Below are 27,687 nucleotides of genomic sequence, written 5' to 3' on the forward strand. Positions count from 1 at the left end.
CAATTCCCAAGAAAAAAAACAAATGGTAAAGGGTCTTTTAAATATTAACTGGCTTCCCACTATTAAAGTGAATGGTCCTCTATAGTTAAAAGAAGAGAATACAACAAGCAAAGAACAAATTTGAATGCTGATTGGCAGGTCTAAATGAAATGCATATAAACTAAATCAGTTGTGCTGAAGTTATCAAGGAAATCTAATGACAGTAAACTAAAACATAATGAAGGAATCAAAGATAGTCATGAGCATTCAAACTAAATAAGAGAGGGACAGAAAAAACATACAAATTAAAGGGGGTGTGGACCAAAGAAAATGTAAAGGGTGCTTATGGGTTTACTGTCTTTAATTTCATTTAGTAGTTCTCTTCCTTTTGGTGTGTGAACCCAAATAGTACAAATGCAAACCCCTCCCCCTGGGTGGGCAGCCCTGTGCTGGAACTGAGTATTGCTTTGTTTTTTTTTTTTTCTTACATTTTATGAACTTGCAAATCTTAGACATCTATTAAAAGCAGTATCTAAGCCTGGCAGTTCTTTGGTATTATCTTATGTTCACCTATTCCAATTAATGCAGACTTGTTTTAAACAAATTGTACCTTTTAATCTCACTGTGCTCTTTTAGTTTTATTTTCATGACTGTGACATAATAAGGAAATTTTTCTGTAAGTGACTGCCTTTGTAATTTTCTGTTTTTTTTTTTAATTTTTTTTTACTTAATGGTTATTTTTCTGTCATTTTGCTAGTAGTTTCAGCCAATGCCAAAGCATTTCTTAAATTTATTAACTGTAAGTAGCAAGCTTTTTATCTTCATTTCATTGAAAGGAGTATTTTATATACATACTTATTTGGAAAAGGTAAAGTAGCCTATGAAAGAAAAAGCAGATGGATTTTGATTTCAACTTCCAAAAAATTTACAAAAATGACTCAAAATGAATGCTAATTAAAACAATACTGAATGCAGCTGGTGGAGAGACTAAAGTTGTTAATTATTGTTTTTTGTAGGTTAGATGTAAGGCTATATCAATTGCTGACTTCCTTCACAAGATGACCTGTTTATAGACTAAATTATCTACATGTACAGTAAAGTAATATATGAAATGGCATGTGTAATATTGAGTTTCTACGTTTTGTTTCTACATTTTGCTTCTATTCTCTTTGGGAATGAACCAGTATGTTATGTTATCCTCTACAATTCCTTTGTAAAATTCAGTTTTGCAGTACAAATAATTTACATTTGACTTCCTATCTTCTGAACATAATGCAGTGAATGCAGAGTTCACTGAGTGACTAATCACATTATAACAAATCAAGAGGTGCATATGGTTATTAACTTAAACATTTTATGAGGATATTATTCATGCATATGAACATTATCGTTGTTTGTGCAAATGATCGCTGTTATGTTCTCTTTACTCAGCAGACTACCAACATTTTGTTGATAAAAATGTCTTAAGCCAATATGATGAAATACAAAATCTAAATTTTTTTTTTACTGATTTCTTTTACTTAGATTACATGCAGTTTATCCAATTTCACATGATACAATTAAGCATTTAAGCAATTTTTATTTGAGTATTTATGCATTTTCTTCAGGACTTCAACAATTTATGTGACCAAGATGTTCATAGGAATTCATAGTACTACTACTATCTGTGTTCACTGCTGTACTGCTTCCAGATTTCAAGTTGTCACATTTAAATGTTTAATGTGGTAATTTATCTGTTCCAACTTTGCATGTAGGTTACCACTTTCAGAGATACAGATATTTCTTGTCTCACCTGATATCTCAGTTTTCATGATTGCTCAGGAATTTCACCATATTGAATTGAACTGAATATTTCTCTTATTGAAATACCATCTTCAAGTAGAGAACTGAAAGAATCTGTCCCTTTATCTTTGTCTATAATTGATCTCTTAATGCACTGAAAATCATCGAAATAACTCAAAATACTTCTGCGTATGATGAACCATATGCTTCCTGTTCTATGCTATGTTCTGTATGCCAAATTAGTTAAATGCCCAGTTAATACTATTGTAATTGAATTGTGTAAGTATACTTGGCTTTTACTAATACTGGCTAAAACGGGTGTCATTTTCCTATAACATAAGGCTTCTGCCAAATTGTGTGTATATTTATATATTAGTTATATATATATATAACATTACTATACACATGTGCGCACGTGCACACACCATGTATCTTAAATACTTGAATGTTAGATCATAACTTGTGTATTTATTCAGGACCCTTTTAAATTACGATATTAAAATATCGTGATAGATTATTTATCTGTGATATAATCTGGGTATAATTTTTGAAAAAATACTCGTGGAAATTAATCAGTCAGTTCCTATTTGTTGTTTATTTGGTTTTTATAATCGTGTTTGGTACATGACTCTGTACATGATACAATGTAAATCGCAGCCATGCACAAGTATTTATGAAAAACTTATTTGTATAGATAATTTAAAATATGTATTAAATAAATAATATATCCAGTCTTTTTTTTTTTTCCTCATTTAAACACTTAATCTTTATATTTAAATATAATCTTATTATATTTAATATTTTCTATCACTATTGACTTTTATAACTCCATTGCCACCAAGAGACTAGAGGAGTTCCCAACTTCATTGTAATTGCTTCATCTAATTCTCCCACTCTCTTAAATAATTTCTGCATACATGAAATGCTCCATAGACTTTACCTGCAGTAGGCTCAATTAAAAAAAAAAAAAAATGAGCAGGAAAGTGTTGCAATTTGTATGTTTGAAATAAAGATAAAAATCCAGTGATTGATTGCAATGCAAAATTGATCCCTTTAGAATTGTACATTTTGTGATGTTATTCTTTAATAGAAATGAATAATCAATAACAGTAGTTTGCTATCCAAAAAATTATTCCAACCATCCCACTTCTAGCACAAACAGTAACATCAACCAAAACTTAATACTAGATTTCTAGTATTCACTTAAAACAAGTGAATACTAGAAATCACCAACACAAATCAGTTACATGAGCAGGTGAACACTGCATTTTTTTTTACACCCACAGTGATTGAATTTTTTTTATGCCCATACTTACCTGTTCTAATATGATCAAAGTTGCATCTCAAAGAACTTTTTCAAAGTTACCAGATTCTATTTTTACCTTGACTTGGTGCATAATAGCCATTGTTGCTAATGCACCAGAAAAATCCTATACCATACCATGCATCTCAAAAGTGAAAACCATAGTGAAGAAATTTCACACTTATGTGATTCTAATAGACATTTGTGTGCATTGCATTGGTATTACTGGCATTTTCATTTTCACTGTTAGTTTAAATGAGAAAGAACTTGATATTCAAATTCATTTGTGCTTGGTGTTATAATTCTGAAATTATAACAAAATGCTACTTTTACCAGATTTTCATATTTAAATGCATGTTCAAAATGCTATTAAGAAGGGCAGTATGGTAAAAAGTTCATTAAACTTGCCTATCGTTTTAAAAAAACTGATCTACAATGGGTCAGACTTTCGTTTCTTTGATTTTCTTGCAGATCCTACTTTACAGTCCCCCTTCAGCATCCAGCAATAGTCAGCAATTATATAGTCATTCCACCTCCCCTGGTACCTCATCTCCATGTCCTAGCGAAACATCTCAAACTGTTCTTCACTAATGCTTCCTAGATTTTCTGGGAAGTAGTTGGTGTAGGAGTGTAAAAAATGTATCTTTACATTCATGATGCAGACCAGCTTCTTGAAGTTTGCCAACATATTTTCAACTATATTTTTGTAGTATGGATCCTTGTAGTTCCCTAAGTTGTGAACAATAGACATTAAGTTAATCCATGCCTATTTTCTCTTTTATTTGATAGTTCTCAAAATCTGTCCCTCATCAGTTTGCAAATTTAAAGTCGAACAAAATTATCCTGTTTTAGCTTCTTTTGGGTGATCAATGGGAATTAAGTACAAAGGTAGTTAAGTGCAAGGGGCAAGTTTTGGGGTCTGTCTACCAGTGGTTTATGAACTATGTTCTTCGATTCAAGCAACAAACTTCCCCTCTTTGGCCAGACCTTGACATTCCAATGCTTATTCCTTGGCCAACTGTCCCACTTGCACAAAAAGCAAGACATTTTCGTGAAGCCAGATTGCTGTGCAAGTAACATGCCTATCACTTTAAAGTCAGCACAGACCAACCAGCCATGTTCTTCATACATAATATTTGTTAACAACTTCAAGTTCTTATGTGTTTCTTTCAAATGCACAGAATGAGCTACTGGAATTGACCAATATTTATTTCCATTGTGGAGCAACACTTTTGAGATCAACAAAAAGTCTCCACTGTGTAGGTTTTCTTGGCACAGTATAACCTTAGTCGTTTTTGCGCCAATAAAATCAAAATCAAACCAATGTGTAGGATTGTAACTAATTCCTAAATAGTTCATCATTTATATTATTGCAAAAAACCATAGAATAGTGCTCAGAAAAGTTGAACTAGTTCTCGTTCTCTGTATCTGTGCCATGAGAAAAACGTCCCATGTGTTAGCTTTTTTGACTTAAGCCTAGAACTGCAGATTCCTTTGATAAATTTAAATCTCTTACCAGATCATTGTATTCATGCTGCAAAAACAGTTGAGGATTGGATTCAATGTCTCCAGGCATGCAAACTTCAGTTTCATCATCACAGCTTCACTTTCAGCACTCTCTGCTGCTACATTCTTCAACATAAGTGGAGGACATGGAATTGGCAAGTTATCTCCATGCAGGACTGGTGTAATGGCATATGTAATATTAGGATAAACAGTGCTCTTTGTATTGTATTCCTCTACAGTAACTAAGCAATAGTAACAGTCAGCACAGTGGTTTGTAGGCCAAATCATGGGAATTGCAGATGGTATAGCCTTTTTACCATTTTTCCACAACATCAATGCTTCAACAACGGTTTAGCAAACTTTGTGGAGCCCACTGTTTATCTTGATCACTGAGTGTCACTCCAAAATAAGCACAATACACTTTTTTTTACAAATCTGTAACATCTGTCTTTACTTGAGGACTACATAACCACAAATATAACAAAATAAGTTTGGATTGTTCAAGCACTTGTATGAAGACATTTTACTCACTTTTCAGCACAAGTCTGACATAACCTCAAAAATAAACTCATCATTTTTCAGTACTGACAAACACTGTAGCATGGAACACTCAAGGTCAACAAACAAATAACTGAAGGCAGTGTTACTAACAGGTGAAGATTTAGTTTATAAATTCCCAGCATTTACTCCTAAAAGGCCTCTGTAGCCGAGTGGTCAGGAGTGGGAGTGCAGTAGCACATGCTCTGAGTCAACAAATATTGTTCAAGGTTCAGGCCTAAATGGTTGTCAGATGAACTAATGAGACATATGGCAGAGAAGAAAAATGCATGGGATACATACAAATTAATGGGTGACGTGGAAGCCTATGATAGATATAAGTTGGTCTGTAACCAAGTCACAAAGGAGATTAGGCAGGCAAAGGCAGATTATGAGAAATCCTTGGCAAAGGATGCAAAGAAAAACAGAAAAGAGTTCTTTACCTATTTAAACTCAAGAAGGAAAGGGATGAATCAGATTGGTCCACTGGATGTTGATGGTTCAACAGTTGAGGATCCAGCTCAGGTGGCTAACAATCTAAACGAGTATTTTGCATCTACATTCACACATGAGGAGTTATTCAGGAAGGGGAATGTCGTAGGTGAAGTAAACATTGGCAGTGAGCTAGATGATTTTCTAATAACTGAGAGGAAAGTGGAGGAGAAATTGTTGAGGATAAACATGAAAAAGGCACCCGGGGTGGATGGGATCTATCCAGTTATATTAAAGGAGGCAGCAAAGGAAGTAAGCAAACCCCTAGCCATAATTATGAGAGCTTCTTTGGACTCAGGGGAGGTACCCATGGACTGGAGATGTGCAAATGTAACCCCAATTCACAAAGGAGGATCAAAGGCTGACACAAGTAATTATAGACCTGTTAGTTTAACTTCGGTTCCAGGAAAATTAATGGAGGCACTGGTTAAAGAAGCACTGCAGGATCATCTGGACAAGAATTCAGTTATAGCTCAGACACAGCATGGGTTTGTTAAGGGCAGGTCTTGTCTGACCAATTTGATTGGATACTATGATGTAGTCACAAAAGAACTGGATGCAGGGAATAACTTTGATATTATATATTTGGATCTTAGAAAGGCTTTTGATACTGTTGCGCATGGAAGACTGCTGCACAAATTGGAGAAGTGTGGCATTCGAGGCAAATTGCTGCTATGGATAAAGGGATGGTTGAGTGGCAGAAGACAGAGAGTGGTAATCAATGGACACTGCTCAACGTGGACTAATGTTATTAGTGGAGTTCCTCAGGGTTCAGTGTTGGGTCCATTGTTGTTTTCTGTATTTATAAATGATATTGATGATGGTGTATCAGGCTTAATGTCCAAGTTTGCAGACGATACCAAGGTTGGCAGGGTTGTTAAGGACACTACTGATACTATGCTGCTGCAACAGGATCTGGAAAGGTTGAGCAAATGGGCTGAGAGGTGGCAAATGAAGTTTAACATTGACAAATGTAAAGTACTACATATGGGAAACAGTAACCCCAGATCAACGTATCAACTCTGTGGTACTACGCTGACAGTGGTAGAGAATGAAAAGGACCTGGGGGTAATTGTGCAGGCAGATATGAAGTTCTCTGAGCAGTGCAGACGAGCTGCAAGAGTAGCTCATGGTGTCTTGTCAATGATATACAGGAATTTTTCTAGCAGGGACAGGGATGTGATTATTCCCTTGTATAAGGCATTGGTCAGGCCACACCTTGAGTACTGTATACAGGTCTGGAGGCCTCATTTCAAGAAGGATGTAGAGCTGCTGGAACGAGTACAGAGAAGGGCAACAAGATTAGTGAATGGAACAAAGGGTTGCTCTTACGAAGAAAGGCTTAAGTTTTGCAAATTACAGAGCCTGGAGACTAGGCATCGCCGAGGTGATCTGATAGAGGTGTACAAGGCTTTGAATGGCTTGAGCATGCTCAATGCCGATGGAATTCTTCCTCTTGCTCAGAATAATCACCTGAGAGGGCATAAATTCAAATTGAGGAAGGACGGATGTCGGATAGATGTGCGGAAATTCGCCTTTAGCCAGCGGGCAGTTGGTTTGTGGAATAGACTTCCATCGCTTGTTGTTGAAGTTGATAGCCTAAACAAATTTAAGGCTCAGCTGGACAGGTATTTCGAACGAATTGAGGGGTGAAATGGGAGTAGTGGTTGTTTTTTTTTTTTTTTTCTTTCTTTTTTTTCTTTTTTTTTTGGCTGATGCTGAATAAGCTTGCTTTCTTGCATCATATGCCTCTACCTCTACTAATGCTAATGCTAGACTGGGATTCAAGCCCCTGACTGCTAAATACGGTCGATCTGCCGACCAGCGTGGCAGATTATGGTCCATTTCCCTCAGCATGAATTGTTGAGGAGGCTTCCATCCTGCAGTGGGTTGATAATGGATGCAGTTTTTACTCCTAACTTAATACAACTCATGACAACTTAAGTGATTTGTGAAAAATGTGTGTGATAGAAAAAACATATCTCTGAAATAAGTGTAAAAAAACTTAGTTAAAAACAGCTATTTACAAACATCAAAAACCATGCAGAGTGTATACTACAGAGTGTATCTAGCATAAACTGGTAATAACCTCCACCATGGCCCTTAAAGAAATCTAAGAATTGTACAAGATGTCTAAAACATTAATTTTTCAAACCATATCAGTATTTCAGATAAGGTGTGGAACTGTGCAAATATTTTTCAGTGTGAAGTGAACTGAATCACTTGTTAAAACTGCACATCGACAGGGTAGCCTGTATTGCTGTGTTCAGGCATCAGTCAAGTTTCTCTATTATTGAAGTTCATGCATGCAAACATGCTTACTTTATATTATATTCTTTATATTTATCACGGGTTTCAATTGTTCTAACAGTCATAAGCATTCAACTATTCTTGTTGAAAGTATAACTATTACTTTTCTATGACCAGTTATTACTGAATGAGATGTATCAAAGTTTGAGGACTGAACTAATACTTAGGAAATGAAGCTTTGCCAGCTATCCAGCTGGATCTCCTTTGATGTCTCCTTGATATATACACTGATTTCAACCTTTTGGAAGCAATTCCTGACAGGCTTCTTTTGGAATTGCTAATAGTTCCTGTGTTCTTAACTTCTTGAGATATTGTCTCCCTTTTTTTGGGCTTTGGGAAAAGACAACGTCTTCTCCAAAGGGAAAAGTGAGGACTAGGACCTTGTTTATAGGTCATAGCCTATAAACAAGGTCCTAGATACATTTGTGGTTCATCACAAGTAATGATGGGAGAGAAAGTGCAGTTTAGCAGCAGCATGTTGATGAAGATCCCAACATGTGAAAACTGGTTGTTGAGATATGTGCTTAGCTGAAATGCATTCCCAAATCTTGTGTTAAAATTGACTGACATGTCCATCAAGAAATACCAATTTCACTAGCAACTTTGTGAATAGTTTTTTTTTGTGATTTCAGTTGTGCTTCACCCTAAATTAAAACAAAATTTGATGCAAATTCACTGCTTAATAAAATTACTCATTTTAAAATGCAATAAAACAAAAAACACCTATTCAATACATGCTAATTCAGAGTGACTGCAGATAAATGGGTGAGGATTCATGCATTACTATATCTAGAAGAAATGCCAGTGAGTTGCAACTTGCTAAAACTCCACAATTTCAAGTCAGTCCATTAACCTTTTGCTCACACCTCATACTTAATATTACAGGGTGTTTCAAAAGTGATGGTCAATAATTTAAAGGTGAACTGTACAGACTACAATATGCAAAAATAGCCTAGTAAACATGGGTCCTTAAGTGAATCATTTTTGAGATATTGCCCATTTCTAGTTGGGATCCACCACTCACTTGTTTGTTTAGGTTAGGTTATGCTCATTCTCTCCCTTTCTCAATGCTCTGAGATGTAGCAGGCATACTAGTACTTGTCAGAGGATAGTCAATATGGAAAGAGGTTACAGCAACGAAGAGTATGCGGATATGCACTTCATGTATGGTAAAGCCAACGGCAGTGCACTTGAGGCTGCATGTATGTACCAAGAAGCATTTCCCCCACCGAAGGCAGCCCAACAGGCGCACATTCATCAGGGTACATCAATGCCTTAGAGAACATGGGCACTTTGCACATGGAGTACGAGCAGGTAGGCCCAGAAGCATAATACCTGATGTTGAGGAAAGGGTGTTAGAAAGAACATCCTGTAACATGTAACATCTGTAAAAAATCCTGTGGTGTTGAAATTAAAAATGTATTATGTTTAATAAAAACAACCCTTAGCAAAGGATTCACAGCTTTTTGCTAATCTAGTGCTCCCATAGTCAGTGGCGGATCTTAACAGAAAATGTGCATTATCTCGCAAACAGTTCATTCGCAGCCCATTGTTCACTGGGACTTTTTTTTGCTTATTTTAGTTTGTACTTTTCTCCTTTAAATTATTGACCATTTTTGAAACACCCTGTATATACAGTATGCATTTAATTTACATTATAATCATTTTCTAAATGCTTGTAAATCACTAATATGGAGTTCATAGATGAAAATAAGTACACTGGTGTGCAAAACTTAAGGACCAGTCAGGTTTTCACCTGTAGCTTCTCATAGGAGTGGCCTGGATATAGGAAAAGCATACCAAAGGAACCTTGAGGTACAGAAATGAAGGAAACAAACGGTATTACCCTGCAAACAGAGGGACTTTATTCAAAAATGGCAACATAGCACTGGCTACCATGATACAGATGCATCACTGCCAAAGATGGAACAAAGGGAAGAGGTGGTCCTCAGTAGAAGATATGGCCACCCCTAATGTCGATGCAGGCTTTTCACCGCCTGTCCATACTTAGAACAATGTTGAATGTTGTTAAGTTCTTGTGGTAACATCATCCATTCCTCTGTCAGCACCATCTTCAGCTGGTGAAAATTTTCTGGTGGGTGTGGACGTGCCACTTGGTGTCTCCCCAGAGCATGCCATGTGTGTTCGATTGGATTTAGATCGGTGGAACAGGCAGGCGAATCCATACAAACAATGTCCTCACTTTCCAAAAGCATATCAACAGCTACAGTATGATGAGGTGTGAAGTTATCATCCATGAACACGAACGCAGGGCCAATGGCACCTCGGAACAGACGCATACAGGAAAGGAATTACCTCAGTACGGTAGCGTACACTGGTTACAGTACTACCTCCCAGTATCTGGAGTTGTGTACGTCCATCCAAGATAATGCCTGGACCGCCATATTAATCCCTTCCAGTGATGTTTGCAGGGTGATGCTGTGTGCCGACCTCTTGCCAGATTAGCTAACGTCCAGAATCACTGCTGAGACTGAATCTACTCTCATCGGTAAAGAATACCTTACCCCATTGTGCTGCTGTCCAGTCCTTGTGTTTGATGCACCACTGTAAACTGTCTCCCCGATGGGCAGGAGTTAAAGAGACGCAGCATACTGGCCATCGGGCAACAACAGTCCACCTTTGTGGAGTCGCCTGGCCACAGTAAACTGAGATATCCTGTGCAACTGGTTTGCAATGGATCCCACTGTCTGGTGTCGGTCTCTCTTGGCCTGTAGGAGTATATAGCGGTCATCGTTGGGCATTGTTTTTCGTGGGCGACCACCACTGGTCCTTAGAACAGCTGTACCTGTTGTTCTGAAGGCCGACCACGCACGTGAGACAATGCTATGGGCGATACTGAACTCTGCAGCCACACTTCGACCTTCCCAATTATTCGATCCCAGGTAAAGTCATCCAGATGTCTACTGGCCATTTCATTGTCTGTAGCACTATATGAAACCAATTGAACATCTGTAACAATTTTGCATGTGCACCAGCTTCCTACTGAACAGCCACAGTTATGCAAATCGTCACGGCTGTTTTGTTTGATTTTGTGGTTGTAACCTTTAGAAAGTGTTGGTACTTAAGTTTTGCACAATAGTGTATAATGGAATCTAGATGTTTTGCATTATTTCTACGATACATGTTTTTATCATGATTTCCATAAGTGAGGAATTGGTTACCTCAACATATTTAGTGCTTTATTCAATATTCACTGTGTGTGTGTTTTTAATATAAGACATGTATGGTATGTGATCATTGTTTGTTGAGTAAACAAAACCATGAATGTATCCTAGTGAAACTTTCTGCAGTAGAAGTCCCACCGTGTACTGGCCTTTCTTTATCAGGCCATTTAGATAACAAATAATTCCAGCTGTTTTTCTTATTTGTTATAATGCCAATCGTTGTACACAAACTTAGATTCCTTATAAAAGTAATATGTAATTGAAATGGTTTTAGAAAATCTGTTATGTTTTTCTGTCAGGGATGCTGTAGGCCCTCCAGTGACAGTGGTTTGGCTCTGGCACTTTAGAAGAAACTACATTTATCCATGAGTCAACCTAAGGTTAATATCATTTTTAATTAAATAACATCACCGAGTGGGCAAATCTTATTCACTGTGATTACTGTAACAGAGGTTTTTGAACTATTTGATTCCATCATCAAATAGCCTCAATTAGTGAACAAAAATATCAAATCTACATGAGCAGCCAAGTGGAGTACGGAAGGAAACTTTCAATTGGAAACGTGACTTTTGTTAGGTCGTGCACATAATAAAAAAAGCCTTATAAGTAAACAGTGGGCCTAATCCAAGAAGCTAGTAATATCATGGATAAATGTTGTCATTCCTAAAGAGCTGAAACACTATCACTCGGACTATAGCATTCCCAAACAGTCATGACAAAAAAAAAAAAAAAATCATACTGCAGAAAAGTGTTATTTTTAAGCTTATTAATATCAAGCTATTGTATTAATAATACAATAGCTTGTTTTTAAAAATTGTGGAAGAAAATTCTGGGGGGGAAAAAAAAAACACTGCTGTAGAATAGTACAGAGGATATAGATTATCGAAATTATGAAATAGCTAATAGGCTAAATGACAACTCAGTACATTAAAAAATGCATTTCAAAGATACATTCACATGGTATGACAGTGTATGTAATTGTCATTTAATTTATATGTATGACATATAAAGCAACAATACATGATTAATCATGTATTGTTGCTTTCCATAAATTAGCTAATTTCAGTTTGTCCTTTTCAAAATTATGAAAAGGGTAGGGACATATTCATCCTCTTGTATTTTTATGGCTAGTAAAGTAAACAGCCTAAAACAACTTTCAATGCTCACAACAAAAACACTTTCCATAGGTTAACTTGGTATTGCATCAAATTTAAAGCAGTGTCCCTACAAGGATAACCAACAATAGACTACTGTGAAAAAATGTTTTGAGATTTGATGACTGCTCATCAGATGAACATTAATATATTTTTTGATCATCTCTCATTGTCTGCAACTATGAGAGATGATCAAAAAAAAGCACTAAGACTGAATCTGTGAAAATTTAAGATATTGTATATGTAGCCATGGAGCTTAATCTCCCTTTCCTTTAAGGTGGATCCTTCAGTGTGTATACATTTATTTCCTACCAGTGTTGAAAACCTCTCAAATTTTCAGAATTGAGAAGAGCTGCTTCATCACACATCTTTAAACCTTTTGCCTTTTAAGTTTAGAGAACAGAAAAGTCTTATGGAGCCATACCTGACGGGCATGGCAAAAGGCTCATTTGTGGAATATTTTTTCAGCTAATGGTATTATAGTAATGGCAAATGATGCAAGAAAACAAGCTTATATAGCATCAGCAAAAAGAAAAGAGTTCACCCATTTGTACCATGCAAGAATTTGTCTAGTTCTTCCTTGAATTTATTCAACCCATCCACTTCCACAACAGATGGAAGCCTGTTCCAACAATCAACATCTGAAGGCAACCTTCCACACATATCCTGCTACCATCCTTCCTCAATTTGAATTTATGCTTCATGTGTATAGTCTCAGCAAGTGGAAGAATACCATTAACATTCAGCTTACTCAATCCATTCAAGGTTTAACAGCCCAATCAGATCTTGCCGCAGCATCTCTTGAGATGCTGCAATTTGCAATACTGAAGCCTTTCTAGGTAAGAGCACCCTTTTGTTCCCTTCACCAAACATTGTGCTTATCTGCAATGGTTCTAGCAGATCTACATTCTTCCTAAAGTGGGGCCTTAGATCTGTTGTTGTAGTAATAGGATTTTAGGGGAGCAGCAACTAAGGCATATTGCTCTGTATATATTGCTTGTAAATTGAGTTCTGAGGTCAATTTTGTTTGCTAGGAAAAAAAACAACCCAAATTTCCATGAGGAAAAACCATGCTTCACCTCAACTCAGCCATGTTGTGAAAAAGGGCCATAAAAATTCCTCCTGTCACTCTTTTCCACCATGTGGGGAGGACAGCAATCCTACCAATTGTGTTTTATCCATGAGGGCTTTCCAAACCTTTATACAGAATCCAAGATGAGGCCTAACCATGGCCTTCTACTAAGGAATAATAACCACCTTATCCCCACTAGCAAAGTTTCTATATATCATTGACAAAACCCCATGTTTGTTAGTTATTTGGTTTTTAGGAGCATTAGCAACTAAGGCCATATTGCTCCGGGATATGCGGTGGTCATTCTTTGACCTTTCCGCATCCTCCATATTTGGTGGTGACAAGTTCGAACCCCGGTCTAATCAAGTAGTGTGTGCTACGCATTGCTGCTCCTTCCCACCTGGCTAGGGAGGTGCCCACAAAACCCCATGAGCTGTACCGGCAGCATGTCTACACTGCTCAGAGAACTTCATGTCTGACTGCACAATTACATCCAAGTCTTTTTCATTTTCCATGTTACATTAATCTGGGATTACTGCTACTCATATGCAGTTCCTTGCATTTATCAATGTTAAACTTCAACTGCCATTTCTCAACCCATCAACCAATTTTCCTATATCTCGTTCCAGTAGCTCACCCGATGACTGTCATTAACCAACCTTGCCAACCTTTGTATCATCTGCAAACTTAAGACATTAAGCCTAATATACCTTCATCAATATCACTGATAAATATTGAAAACAACAATCAACCCAGCACTGAACCAATGGGGAACTCCACTAATGCTGTTCATGGACTAATGTAACATTAGTCCATGAACAGCAGTGCCCATTGATAACCACTGTCTTCTTCCATTTTACCATCCCTTTATCTGTAGTAGTAACTTGCCCTTAATGCCACATTGCTCCAGTTTGTACAGCAGTCTTTTATGTGCAACAGTAGCTTTCTGAAATCCAATTATATGTCAAAATTATTTTTTGCATCTAGTTCCTTGGTCACGCACCATATAACCTATCAGATTGGTTAGACAAAACTGCCCGTTGACAAATCCATGCTGTGATTGCAATATAATTGCATGCCTGTCCAAATGGTCCAGCATTACTTCTTTAACCATTGATTTTCCATTGTTTTCCCTGGAACAGATATTAAGCTAACAGGACTGTAATTATTCATAACGTTTTTTGACTACCTTTATGAATTGAGGATATCTTCACACATTTTCAGTCCATAAAGACCTTCCCTGAATCCAAGGATGTTCCCAATTATGGCTCAGGGCTTGTTTACCTCCTTTGCCGCCTCCCTTAATGTAACTGGACAGATTCCATCTGCCACATGTGCCTTTATGTCCATTATCAACAATTTATCCTCCACTTTCCTTTCAGTTATGACAAAGTTATTTAACTCCTTGTTAGTTTGATAAACTTCTGGAATCTCCTTCCCTAAAGAGTTCTGCATGTGTGAATGTAGATGCAAAATACCTATTCAATTTGTCTGCAACCTGAGCAGGGTCATCAACAATTAACCCACAGGCATCAAGTGGCCCAATGTGATTCAATCCCTTCCTTATATTGTTAATATAAGCATCAAAGTCTTTACTGTTTTTCTTTGCCTGACTTCTCATTTGCCTTACCTCCATTGTAAGTTTATTATAAATTAATTTACATCTACCATAGGCTTCTGTATCACCTGATAATTTATATGCATCCCATGCACTTTTCTTCTCTGCCACATGTCTCAATAGTTCATCTAACATCCATTTAGGTCTAAGCCTTGAACAGTATGTTTCTGTTGATATTTCTAGTAGCTTCTTTGATTACTTCCCATTTAGAATTTGCTGTTGGTAACAACATGAGTTGGTCCCACTACACACAATTTAAGAACTGTCTGAGACCACTGTAGTCACCTTACAAAAGCAAAAGCCTTTACCCTTGAGAGTAGTTATGTCTTTAATTAAATTCTACATTAGTACATTGTGATCGCTGCCACCTAGTGGGTCTTACTTGCAGATTTTTAATGCATGTAATGCCTGCAGATTCTTATCAGATCAAGAGTACTGCTTCCTCTTGTTGGCTCCCTTAACATGCTGCTGTAGAAAACAGTCATCCAAGAAATCCACAAAAGTCTTGCTCGTGTGTGTGGCCAACCCACAAATTCCAGTCAACATCTGTAAAGTTAAAAATCCCCCATTATGAGACATTCTGATTGCTGGCCCACTCCATTTCCCTATATAACGGTTTGGTATACTCATCACAGGCCTATAACACACTCCTACTCTCAATTTTGTTTTCCCAGTGCTTATCATACCAGACTGACTCAATATTGCACCCATCACCCAAGTAACAATGCATTGCCTTAGATTTAATGTTCTGCTTAACTAAGAAGATAATCCCTCCACCTCTCCTGTTTCATCTGTCCTTTCTGTATATATTGTACTTTCCATATTCAAATTCGGCATCATTTATGTCTGAATGACCCCATGTTTCCACTATTCTTACAATGTCTGCATTTGATCACTTAGTACTTCAAATTCAGAAACAAAAGTATTCCAGAGAAATGTGCCATAGCCCAGTTATCTGCCTACTCAGCTCATCTGAACAGGCAGAAACTGGGCAGTGAACACCTCATTCCCACCAGTTAAAGTGGGCCTTAAAATAATCCTCACTTAATGTGCACACTGCATTTAGTCATTTCATGAATAATCCAGAAGTGGCTGAAAAAGTAGCCAATTATGTCCAAAATGACAGAAGATGCATTTTTCACATAATTTCTATCTATAATTATTTATACTGGTTAAAGGCCAGAATATTTGTTGCTTTCACTTTAAAACAATAGAACCACTCAAATTCATATATGGCTTGTTGCACTTCCAGCCAGTAGCTGCATAAGTTGATGCACTGACTTCAAACACTGAACACAAATAGCTGAAGCAACATTTGGATATAAGATGATGTGCAGCATCCCTATCTAGTATGATTTACCTGAGATATATATTCAACCTTGACCAGCCCTTTTATACTAAATGACAGTGTGGCTATTATTATATCGAATAGATGGAATCTAGTGGAATCAAAAATAAACTTTTATTTACACTTGTTACAGCCACCACAAATAGACTGGATTACAACTTCATTGTAACAGCTTTACTGCAGCCAATATTCTAGTGTAACAATTAATGGTGGATTGTAAATGTTTTGTGGCCATGTACAGGTTCTATCTTGCAATATATAGGGTGATTCACTACCAGTGCGACAAACTTGCAGGAGGTGTAGGGGGCACAACGACGAATTGGAATCACATAGCATTGCAGGGTCCGAAATGCCTTCATCATGCGGTAGAGGACGTTGAACGGGAGGTCGCGTGAACAGCGATCCCGCTGGAAGTCAGCATTTACGAACCGTTTTTGTTGAAGAAACCAAATAGCAAAAGTGGATAATCTGCAGGCTCCAATGATTGGACGCGTTGCAGATGGTATGATCTCATTTGGTTTGTTGACAGTATCCTCCATACAGTGGATTGGGAAATACCCACAATCGTTGGCCTATCGCTCGAGTACTCATACTCGGATTGCCTTCTGCAAGACGTAGGACATTCTCCTTATTGTCTGGCGTCCTCGTCGTTTGCTTTTGATTCATGGTACCTCTCATGAAACAACCAGTCTCACGTAACCTTCTGTGCACATGTGCGAAAATCGTATGATGAGAAGCACGCCTGTGCGGGAAACGTTCCTGGTACAAGCGCAGAGCGGCACGCCCATTACAGTCCGCAGCTCCATATGCGAGGTGCATGTCGGCCAGTTCAACGTTTGAATACTCGTCCATCCTACTCCCTCGGGAACCGGTTCGCAAATGCTGACTTCCAGCAGGATTGCTGTTCACGCAACCTCCCATTCAATGTCCTCTACCGCGTGACGAAGGCATTTCGGACCCTGCAATGCTATGTGATTCGTCTTTGTGCCCCCTACAACTCCTGTAAGTTTATCGCACTGGTAGTGAATCACCCTGTACATACCCTTGTTGCCCAACAGGACTGGCTGTCGACCAGAGGCAGTCCTGGTATACATACAGCAGCACTAGCTCTAGGCTAGTTAAACAACAGTTATAATTACTGCTACAGACTAGCCTAGTACTATAGCACTCTAATTTTAGAGGTTACCAACAGAAATACCCATACTGATGACAAACAATACATATCAGGTGGCCATAAATTCCCTATGTCCTCTAATGCAAAATCTCCATATGTCACCATTTCAAATTTATACTAAGTATATTCTTTCAAGTGGAAAACCATTTAATGTTAAAGATGTTTTTGTCAGTTATATCTGAGAAAAGGTTGTACCATTTATCTATAGCACAGGAAATAAAAAGCAAGGGAAAAAATTCTGAATACTTTCTGATTTAATGCTCATGTAATGACATGAGCAATTAAAGACCGTTGATATCAGATGTGGACTGGGCAATTAGCATTGAAAAGCAAAAGCATGTTTCAATGAAAATCATGCCACCACAATGTCACAATATGTAGACCATATTCTCAACAGCTGTAATACATCCCATCACATAGCAAAGAGAATTTTCTAGGCATTCATTCATGCCTGGAAACAAAAATATAGATACACACACATGTAAAGGGACTGAGAAGCCACTCTGTATACACTTAAAGTATATATATTAAACCAAATTATAATCTATATATAACAGAAAAAAATTCAAAATTTTCTTCTGGTATAAGGATTATACCAGAAGAAAATTTTGCTTTTCTTTCCCTTCAATCAACATGTCTTATAAGGAACAAAATCTCAACAATAGGGCCTTGCTTATTTTTGAAATTATACTTAGCCATCCTATTGACATTAAAACCTCCATGACAAATATCCAAATCATCTTAACATAACTTGCTTCCTGCAACTGTTGGACCAAGGGATAACAGCAACACTCCTGGCAACCATAGCCTATTATTCCTGGCAGACCATGCAAAAATGATCACTGAGACAGATATCTAGTGCCACCCATCAGTTTGGGAGTTCTGGAGAGGATACAGTATCTAAAGTCCATAAATAACACTGTGACATCAGGAAGAAAAGCTGCTTGGGCTACAATGAATGGCATTTAGCAGAAATGGCCAGTGTGCATTCAGGAACTTACAAGTGTTCCTGAAATTCAATGGCAAATTGCCAAATGAAATTGGTTTTAATGAAGTGGACATAAGTAATTACACAGATGAAATGATGGAATTGCACAATGCCAAGCTAGAGTGGAACGACAAAGCATAAAAATGCAGGAGAAAGAGGAAATGCAGCCAGCACTACAAATAAAGCAGCTTGTTAAAAAAAGAATGTTAGAAACCTTCATTCTGTTTGAGAAAGGGATGGCCATCCTAGTTGAAGATGACTCAAACGTAAAAGAGTGACAAGTTCAGTCGAGTACTAAATGATCTTTGGCATTGCTGTAATTAGCTGTATCAAGAGAAAATGTCTGTTCAGACTTCTATCTTAGCTGCTTGATAAAGAATAATTTGGTATGACTAATATGGCATGTAAATGATCAATGTTTATGTACACAATACAAAATATGTATATGTTTTTATTGTTTTGTTTAATCTTTATGTTTAATTAGTTAAGCAGAACTTAACTTGGAAAATCCAAACATTTGGCAATGGAAAAGCATATCCTCTTTTTAACATATTAAATCCATCTCATTTAACTTCAGACTTTCAAGAAGTTATTTGGCAACCATATCACTGTATCGGTGTGGTGCATTCCTGTACTTAAAAATGCATACAGCTTAAATTTTGTGGGATACAGCTTAAATTTAAATTTATAATGTGGGAAACAGCATTTAAAATTTTAAATGCTATTAAATAATTAAAGATGCCTAAACACATCTAAACAAGCTTTTTCCTTTCAATGAAATACTACCCTTTGCCATCTTAACTTTTGTTTGAAGAAGGGTGGGCTTATCTCAATCATCCAAACAGGATATCTGTTCTTGTAACAATTTCATTTTAAAATAAAATATAGATAATTTAATCAATCGCATTTTCTTTGAAATAACTTTTTGTATTTCATATACCATATAAGACACCCATAATTTAGCAAAGATTATTTATTTTAAAAAAATAACATTTTTGAGGAACTGGTTTATTGTTTTGCACACAGCACTTCTAATTCTTTTTAAACAAAAAACATTTTATTACAAATAAAACTATTTTTATAATACCATGCATACTAAAGTGAATACAAAATATTTCAATCATTTCAAAATTCATATACAAAAATATTATTCTAATTCATCTTAAAAGAATGGTAAGAAAATGGAGCAAGAAAAGAAAAAAGCAAGTTTTTATTCATCTTCAAAACTTGGAAATCCATCACTACTGTCATCCTCCTGTTGATGATCATCGCATTCCTATCTTCGTGATCACAGCTGCTGTCTGATAGTCGACTGCCATTCTAATCAGAATATCATCTGTGCCATTTAAGGTGTTACTGATGCCAGACTTTTTAAATGACTTCACAAATGTCTCTGTCTTTACTGCATCCCAAGAAATTTTTACCCATTGACACTACTGAGAAATTGGTGGTCTCTTCATATGACCAGCGGGTGTTCAGTTGTGTTGTGCCTTCATCCATTTAGTCCATTCTTCTTTCATGAAAGTTTTAAAAGGCTTGTAAACAGAAACATCCAGTTGTTGTAGTTGGCCAATAAGTTCCCCTGCAATTACAGCAAGCTGTGTTTTTAACTTTTCTGCCCTCGTCTTTGTGGCCTCTGTTTTATATACATGAAACTGATCCAATAACATTATGCTCTGGTTTCTTTAGAAGGCCACCCAAACAGTGTGAACACACCCTTTCCAGCAATAGTTTCACTCCATCTTCATCCATTCACCCCTTAGGAAGGCACCTCCGTAGTCGGGTGGGAAGGAGCAGCAGTGCGTAGCACATGCTTCTTGATTAGACTGGAGTTCAAGCCCGTCACCACCAAATACAGAGGATGCGGAAAGGTCAGGGAATGACCACCGCATATTCCCGGAGAAATATGGCCTTAGTTGTTAATGCTCCTAAAAACCAAAATAACAAATAACAAACAACCCCTTAGGATGAACACGGACAAAAATACCTAGTGGAATGTTTTTCTTTGGCAAAGTTTTTCTCTTGAAAACAAGGAAAGGTGGAAGTTTTGTTCCATCAGCATAAGCCAAAACAGCACTACAGTATGCTTTTTCGTGGCCTGATGTCTTCACAGTTACTGATTTTTGTACTATTAACAACCACACTTCTATTTGAGGGTACATCAAATGTTAAAGGTACTTCATCCATATTACCAATTCAGCCAAGCTCATAGTTTGTGTGCGTCCTAGCATTAATTATGAATCTGTGAAATTCCAGGATTTGTTTCATATTTTTCTAGCATTTTCTAGGCTATCCATGTTCATATCTGAAGTCTCGTCTAGATGATCCTTGCAGGATCATCTACAAGACTGCAGCAATAGTTAAGACATAGCATGGGTTTGTTAAAGGGAGTCCTTGTCTGACCAATTTGACTGGATACTATGATGTGGGGTCACAAAGGAACTGAATGCCAAAAATAATTTTGATATCATATACTTGGATTTCAGAAAGCTTTTGATACTGTTGCACATGGAAGACTGATGTACAAATTGGAGAGGTATGGCATTAAGGGTAAACTGCTACAATGGACAGAGAGTGGTAATCAATGGACACTGCTCTATATTTATCGATGATATTGATGAAGGTATATCAGGTTTAATGTCCAAGTTTGCAGATGATACAAAGGTTGGCAGGGTTGTTAACGACATTAAAGACAGCATGCTACTCCAACTGGATCTAGATAAGTTGGTCAAATGGGCTGAGAAGTGGCAACTGAAGTTTAACATTGACAAATGCAAAGTACTGCATATGGGTAGCAATAACCCAAGAAAAATGTACCAACTGTGTGGTACTACACTCAGGGAAGTGGAAAGTGAAAAAGACCTGGGGGTAATTGTGCAGTCAAATATGAAGTTCGCTGAGCAGTGCAGATGGGCTGCCAGGGCAGGTCATGGAGTCTTGTCAATGATAAATAGGAATTTTTCTAGTAGGGACAGGGAGATGATTATCCCATTATACAAGGCAGTGGTCAGGCCACACCTAGAATACTGTGAACAGGTCTGGAGGCCTCATTTTAGGAAGGATGTAGAGTTGCTAGAACAAGTACAAAGAACAGCAACAAGATTGGTGAGGGGAACAAAGGGGTCCTCTTACCAAGAAAGGCTTAAGTTCTGCAAATTACAGTGTCTGGTGTCTGGAAACTAGGCACCTGCAAGGTGATCTGATTGAGGTGTATAAAGCCTTGAATGGTTTGAGCAGGCTCAATGCTGATGGGATTCTTTCTCTTGCTCAGAATAATCGCTTGAGAGGGTATAAATTCAAACTGAGGAATGTAGGATAGATGTGCAGAAGTTTGCCTTTAGTCAGCGAGTGGTTGATTGCTGCAGCAATCAACCACTTTTTTTGTACCATAGTTCAATTTTTAATTGAACTATGGTACAAAATTCCATTTGTCGTTGTAGAAGTTGATAGCTTAAATAGATTCAAGGCAGAACTAGACAAACATTTGGAGGGAGTGGTTGGGTGAAATGAGGTTTTGTTTTTTTTTTTTTTTTTTGGCTGATGCTGCATAAGCTTGCTTTCTTGCATCGTATGCCTAATAGTAATGCTAATATCCTCATAGCCATTTTGCTTCACAAATCTATAACACCAACTTGTGCCACCAAAATTATCATGTCCCTTTGCTGCTGCACTGGCTTTTACTTCAAAAATAATTGTTTTTATTAACATAGATGTACCACAGTTCCTCTACTCTCTTACCCAGCTATTCAGTTCTTTCTCAAGTCCTCCCATTTTGCTGTTGGTTGACAAAGGTTATGCTTGTGTTTTATTTGCCATACTGGGTTCATCCTCTTGTTTCTGCCACTTCTGGATCACCTTCTCTGTTGGTGGTGGCCAAAAATATCTTTCTGCAGCTCTCTGTGATCCTTTGCATAACTGATGACTTATAATTTGTACCCAGTTGTGTAAGCAAGCCTTTTCTTTGTTGATTCCATTGTAATAGGGTACTGATAATCTGAAATGTATGGTTAAAGTTGAATAAGTGTGCACATGCACAGTGATATGGCTACACCATGAAAACATTCATTACAGCTACACCATAAAAATATTCATTATGGTACCTTAACAGATCCAGCAAGATTTTTTCCAAAAGGTCAAATTTGCCAGTAATTTATTTGGATATTTTTAACATTTTAGCAAGTTTCATAAAATGACTAGTATATTGACAAAAACTCTAAAATCATCAGAGAGACAAGACATAACAAGATGTTTGTTTATGACAGTTGTGACCATCACCTTATAGATGCAGAGTGATTTTTTGAAATAGATTTCTGGTAAAAAAAAAAAAAACATCTTATATGGTATATGAAATTCAGACTTTAGTGCTGTTTTTTCATGTCAATTGCTCACAATTCCCATCATAACTGAAAACTACTTTCTGCAGAAGGATTGCCAAAAGTTAAATGAACTGTTTTTTTTTTTTAATACACATGTAGAAAACATGTCCAGTTTATGCCGTTTGATATAAAAAAAAAAAAAAAACTGGGCATCCATATTGAATGGCCTATAAAAATGAAACACATTACCTAAAGAGTCAAGGAAGTGGTTAAGAAGTCTAACAAATATTTTAGTGCAACATTAATGTCTTAATAACAAAATTCCACCCAATGTTGAAGACACTAATGCTTTTGTAATAAATAAGAAACAGTTAATAAATGTACACAATGTAAAAGTAACTGTGTTTTGAGCTACACACACATAAGCATCAGGTATATTTAACATTTAGCAACACTTTCATAACTACAACTAAACATTTTATTTTGATTGGATTGAAAATTCCAATTTCTTTAATTATATTTATTTCATTAGAAACCATGACTTAAGTTTTTATACTTGCTAAATTCAAATATGTTTAGATATGCAAATAATTGAAACACATCATATCTAAACACGTTGCATAATTCTGTACTAGATAGCATTATGCAAATTATGCATTAGGTAATAGCATAATTACCTAAATGTGCATTTAGTAAATTGTTCACATATTTTGTTTTAATTATTTTTATAAAAATCTTGAAAATAAGTTTAAATTTAAGCCTTTATTATTATATATATCATTTTCTTGACATGCTTTTTCCCCTTCAAATTAAAACAAACAAATAAAAAAAAAGTATCTACAAAGTATGGTTCTGTAACAAGCTGAAATGACTCATATGCTTTATTCATTCATTAAAAAATCATCACTTCTTTCCTTCTACCATTATTATGTGGTAACCAAATTTGGTTTTAACTGGTGGATCTGTGTATACAGGACTTTGTAATGTGCTTATGGGAAGTGCAAAGGCAGCATCTTGAAAAGGTCCAACCATGGAGCCTCTTGTCATCCAGCCCAGATCACCCTGTAAAAACATTTATAATCAATAAATTAACTGTTCTAATACTCTAATTAATTTGGGAGTTTTAATGTACCTATTATTCTTAAAAATAATGTATATACTCCAGTAACAGAATTATTCTCCCCACCCTTTCTTTTTTGTATCAGCAATGTAGACTATACCAGGATTTTTAAGATTACAATGAAATAAAAATATACAAATACATGGCGATCCTAAAAATCACACTCAATAAGAATATCAGTTGCCTGCCCTGCATCGGTGCAGATGCAAATTCTATGTGCTTCGTGTGTACGTTTAATAGTGAATGATATTCCCTATGAACTGTTCCATGTATAGTATCTACATGATCCTTAGGATGACATGGTGACATTCATCTTTGACCTGTGTGTTAATCAGGTAATTATTTATTAATATTTTTATTAATAGTAATTGAACTATGGACGTGGGCCATAATACCGCCTGACCTCGTTTCAAGGTGATTGTTAATCTCCATGAAGAGAGCTATTTGACTGGATAGCCTCAGGAGTCGAAAATGACCGCTGCCCCACCTCTTGGAACTCTAATCTCTTAATTCAGCAAAAATACAAAGCCGCTTGCTAACGGCAATAATGATTCAGATTAAGAACGCAGCACTCGCAGTAACTGCTGGGACATGCGACCTTTGCCACACCTCCGCAGAAGAAACCTTAATCTGTAGCAAGTCAAAGCACAGAATATGCCTGTTATGCTGGGGGTTATTCAAGCCTCTCTCGCTTGTCACTGAGCAAAAGGAAAGGGTTCTTGGGGAAATGTTGTCTAAAGAGTACACAAATAGGGGCAACGGCGATTAGGAAAGGTGATACCCCCCTCCACGAAAAGAAGTAAATGCATTCGTAGCAGTACTTCATACTTTGGAAGAGGGCAATTCCGTAACCCCTCACTGCTGCACAGATATGCAAAACAATGACTTGGAGGATAAAGAAAGCAATTTTTAGCATTAGCATTAGCATTAGTAGAGGCATTTGATGCAAGAAAGCAAGCTTATGCAGCATCAGCCAAAAAAAAAAAAAAAAAAAAAAAAGTAACATAAATAAATAAAAATAACCACTTCCACTTCACCCCTCTGTTCGTTCGAAATACCTGTCCAGCTGAGCCTTAAACTTATTTAGGCTATCAACTTCCACGACAAGGGATGGAAGTCTGTTCCACCCACCAACCACCCGCTGGCTAAAGGCAAATTTCCGCACATCTATCCTACATCTGTCTTTCCTCAATTTGAATTTATGCCCTCTCAGGTGATTTTTTCTGAGCTAGAGGAAGAATCCCATCAGCATTGAGGCATGCTCAAACCATTCAAGGCTTTTGTACACCTCTATCAGATCACCCCGCTGGTGCCTAGTTTCCCAGGACACTGTAATTTGCAAAACTTAAGCCTTTCTTCGTAAGAGAACCCCTTTGTCCCATTCACCAATCTAGTTGCCCTTCTCTGTACTCGTTCCAGCAGCTCTACATCCTTCCTAAAATGAGGCCTCCAGGCCTGTATACAGTACTCTAGGTGTGGCCTGACCATTGCCTTATACAAGGGAATAATCATCACCTCCTTATCCCTGCTAGAAAAAATTCCTATATATCATTGACAATACACCATGAGCTACTCTTGCAGCTCGTCTGCACTGCTCAGAGAACTTCATATCTGCCTGCACCACCACCCCCAGGTCCCTTTCATTCTCTACCACTGTCAGTGTAGTACCACAGAGTTGATACGTTGCTCTGGGGTTGCTGTTTCCCCATATGTAGTACTTTACATTTGTCAATGTTAAACTTCATTTGCCACCTCGAAGCCCATCTGCTCAACCTTTCCAAATCCTGTTGCAGCAGCATAGTGTCAGTAGTGTCCTTGACAACCCTGAAAACCTTCGTATCGTCTGCAAACTTGGACATTAAGCCTGATATACCATCATCAATATCATTTATAAATACAGAAAACAATAAAGGCCCCAATACTGAACCCTGAGGGACTCCACTAATAACATTAGTCCACGATGAGCAGTGTCCATTGATTACCACTCTCTGTCTTCTCCCCCTCAACCACCCCTTTATCCATAGCAGCAACTTGCCTCCAATGCCACACTGCTCCAATTTGTGCAGCAGTCTTCCATGTGCAACAGTATCAAAAGCCTTTCTAAGATCCAAGTATATAATATCAAAGTTATTCCCTGCATCCAGTTCTTTTGTGACTGCATCATAGTATCCAATCAAATTGGTCAGGCAAGACTTCCCCTTAACAAAACCATGCTGTGTCCTAGCTATAACTGAAGTCTTGTCTAGATGATCCTGCAGTGCTTCTTTCACCAGTGCCTCCATTAATTTTCCGGGAACAGAAGTTAAACTCACAGGTCTATAATTACTTGTGTCAGCCTTTGATCCCCCTTTGTGAATTGGGGTCACATTTGCACATCTCCAGTCAATGGGTACCTCCCCTGAGTCCAAGGAAGCTCTCATAATTATGGCTAAGGGTTTGCTTACCTCCTTTGCTGCCTCCTTTAATATAACTGGATAGATCCCATCCACCCCAGGTGCCTTTCTTGTGTTTATCTTCAACAATTTCTCCTCCACTTTGCCTCTCAGTTATTACAAGATTCTCTAGCTTACTGCTAGAGTTGAATACACCTCTGGCATTCCCCTCGCTGAATAACTCCTCATGTGTGAATGTCGATGCAAAAATATTCATTTTAGTTTGTTAGCTACCCGAGCAGGGTCCATCAACAGTTGACCCATCGATCTCAAGTGGACCCAATCTGATTCCATCCCCTTCCTTCTAGAGTTTTACATAAGTAAAGAAACTCTTTGCTGTTTTTTCTTCGCATCCCTTGCCAAGGATCTCTCGTAATCTGCCTTCGCCTGCCTAACCTCCTTTGTAACTTGGTTACAGATCAACTTGTATCTATCATAGGCGTCCGTGTCACGTGTTAATTTGTATGTATCCCATGCATTTTTTCTTCTCTGCCATATGCCTCATTAGTTCATCTGACAACCATTTAGGCCTAAACCTTGAACAATATTTTCTTAGTTGGTATGTAAAGCCTAGTAGCTTCCACGATAAGTTCTTTGAATGCTTCCCATTTTTGAATTTGCTGTTGGCAATATCATCAGTTTGATCCCACTGTATAGAATTTTAAATACTGTCTCAGTCCATTGTAGTCGCCTTTATGAAAAGCAATACCCCTTCCCTTTACCCCTAATGGTAGTTACCTCTTTGAGTAACTCCCACTTCAGCACACTGTGATCACTGCCACCAAGTGGTTCATTTATCTGCAGATTCTTAATGCATGAAGAATCACTACTGATAATCAAATCAAGGAGTATTACTCCCTCTAGTTGCCTCCCGAACATGCTGATGTAGAAAACAATCATCCAATAAAATCCACAAAAGCCTTGCTTACTGTGTGAGTGACCAGCCCCCCAAATTCCCAGTCAATATCTGGGAAATTAAAATCCCCCATTATAAGACTCTCTGATTTACTGGCCCACTCTATTTCTCCGAACAGTTTCTTATTATACTCATCAGAGTCATTAGGCCTATAGCACACTCCTACTCTCAATTTTGATCTCCCAATGCTTATGTCACACCAAAAACTGACTCGACACTGCACTGTCCAGCGATGTCGACTGGCTTCACTTCCTTGGATTTTATGTGTTTTTTTAACTAATAGCATAACCCCTCCTCCCTTCCTATCCTGTCTATCCTTTCTGTAGACATTGTTACTCCCCAAATTGCAGTTTCTGCATCCCTTATATCTGTGTGACACCACGTCTCTGATATCCCAACAATATCTGCCCTTTGATGTTTTTGAGCAATACCTTCAAATTCATCAAATTTATTTT

At 37.4% G+C, this 27,687-nt stretch overlaps 2 protein-coding genes across 5 annotated transcripts in view; one reads left to right on the plus strand and one right to left on the minus strand.

Annotated features, from left to right (window-relative positions):
• The window catches only part of sky (GTPase-activating protein skywalker), a 162,298-nt gene extending 160,856 nt beyond the window's left edge, over positions 1-1,442 (plus strand). For all 4 annotated transcript variants that reach the window (XM_090376626.1, XM_090376653.1, XM_090376662.1 and 1 more), the window contains one exon: positions 996-1,442. The gene's annotated coding sequence lies outside the window, so the exon portion shown is untranslated. The remainder of the gene's footprint in view (positions 1-995) is intronic.
• Positions 1,443-23,506: 22,064 nt separating this feature from the next.
• The window catches only part of LOC150091713 (peptidyl-prolyl cis-trans isomerase NIMA-interacting 4), a 57,819-nt gene continuing 53,638 nt past the window's right edge, over positions 23,507-27,687 (minus strand). Inside the window, exon 5 of the mRNA XM_090369408.1 lies at positions 23,507-23,826. Coding sequence (XP_090225534.1) covers positions 23,668-23,826 — 159 coding nt within the window. The 3' untranslated portion in view covers positions 23,507-23,667. The remainder of the gene's footprint in view (positions 23,827-27,687) is intronic.

The sequence above is a fragment of the Mastigoproctus giganteus genome, chromosome 1 (genome assembly GCF_048544385.1).
Source record: "Mastigoproctus giganteus isolate SK-2022 chromosome 1, ASM4854438v1, whole genome shotgun sequence".
NCBI classification, from domain to species: Eukaryota; Metazoa; Arthropoda; class Arachnida; order Uropygi; family Thelyphonidae; genus Mastigoproctus; species Mastigoproctus giganteus.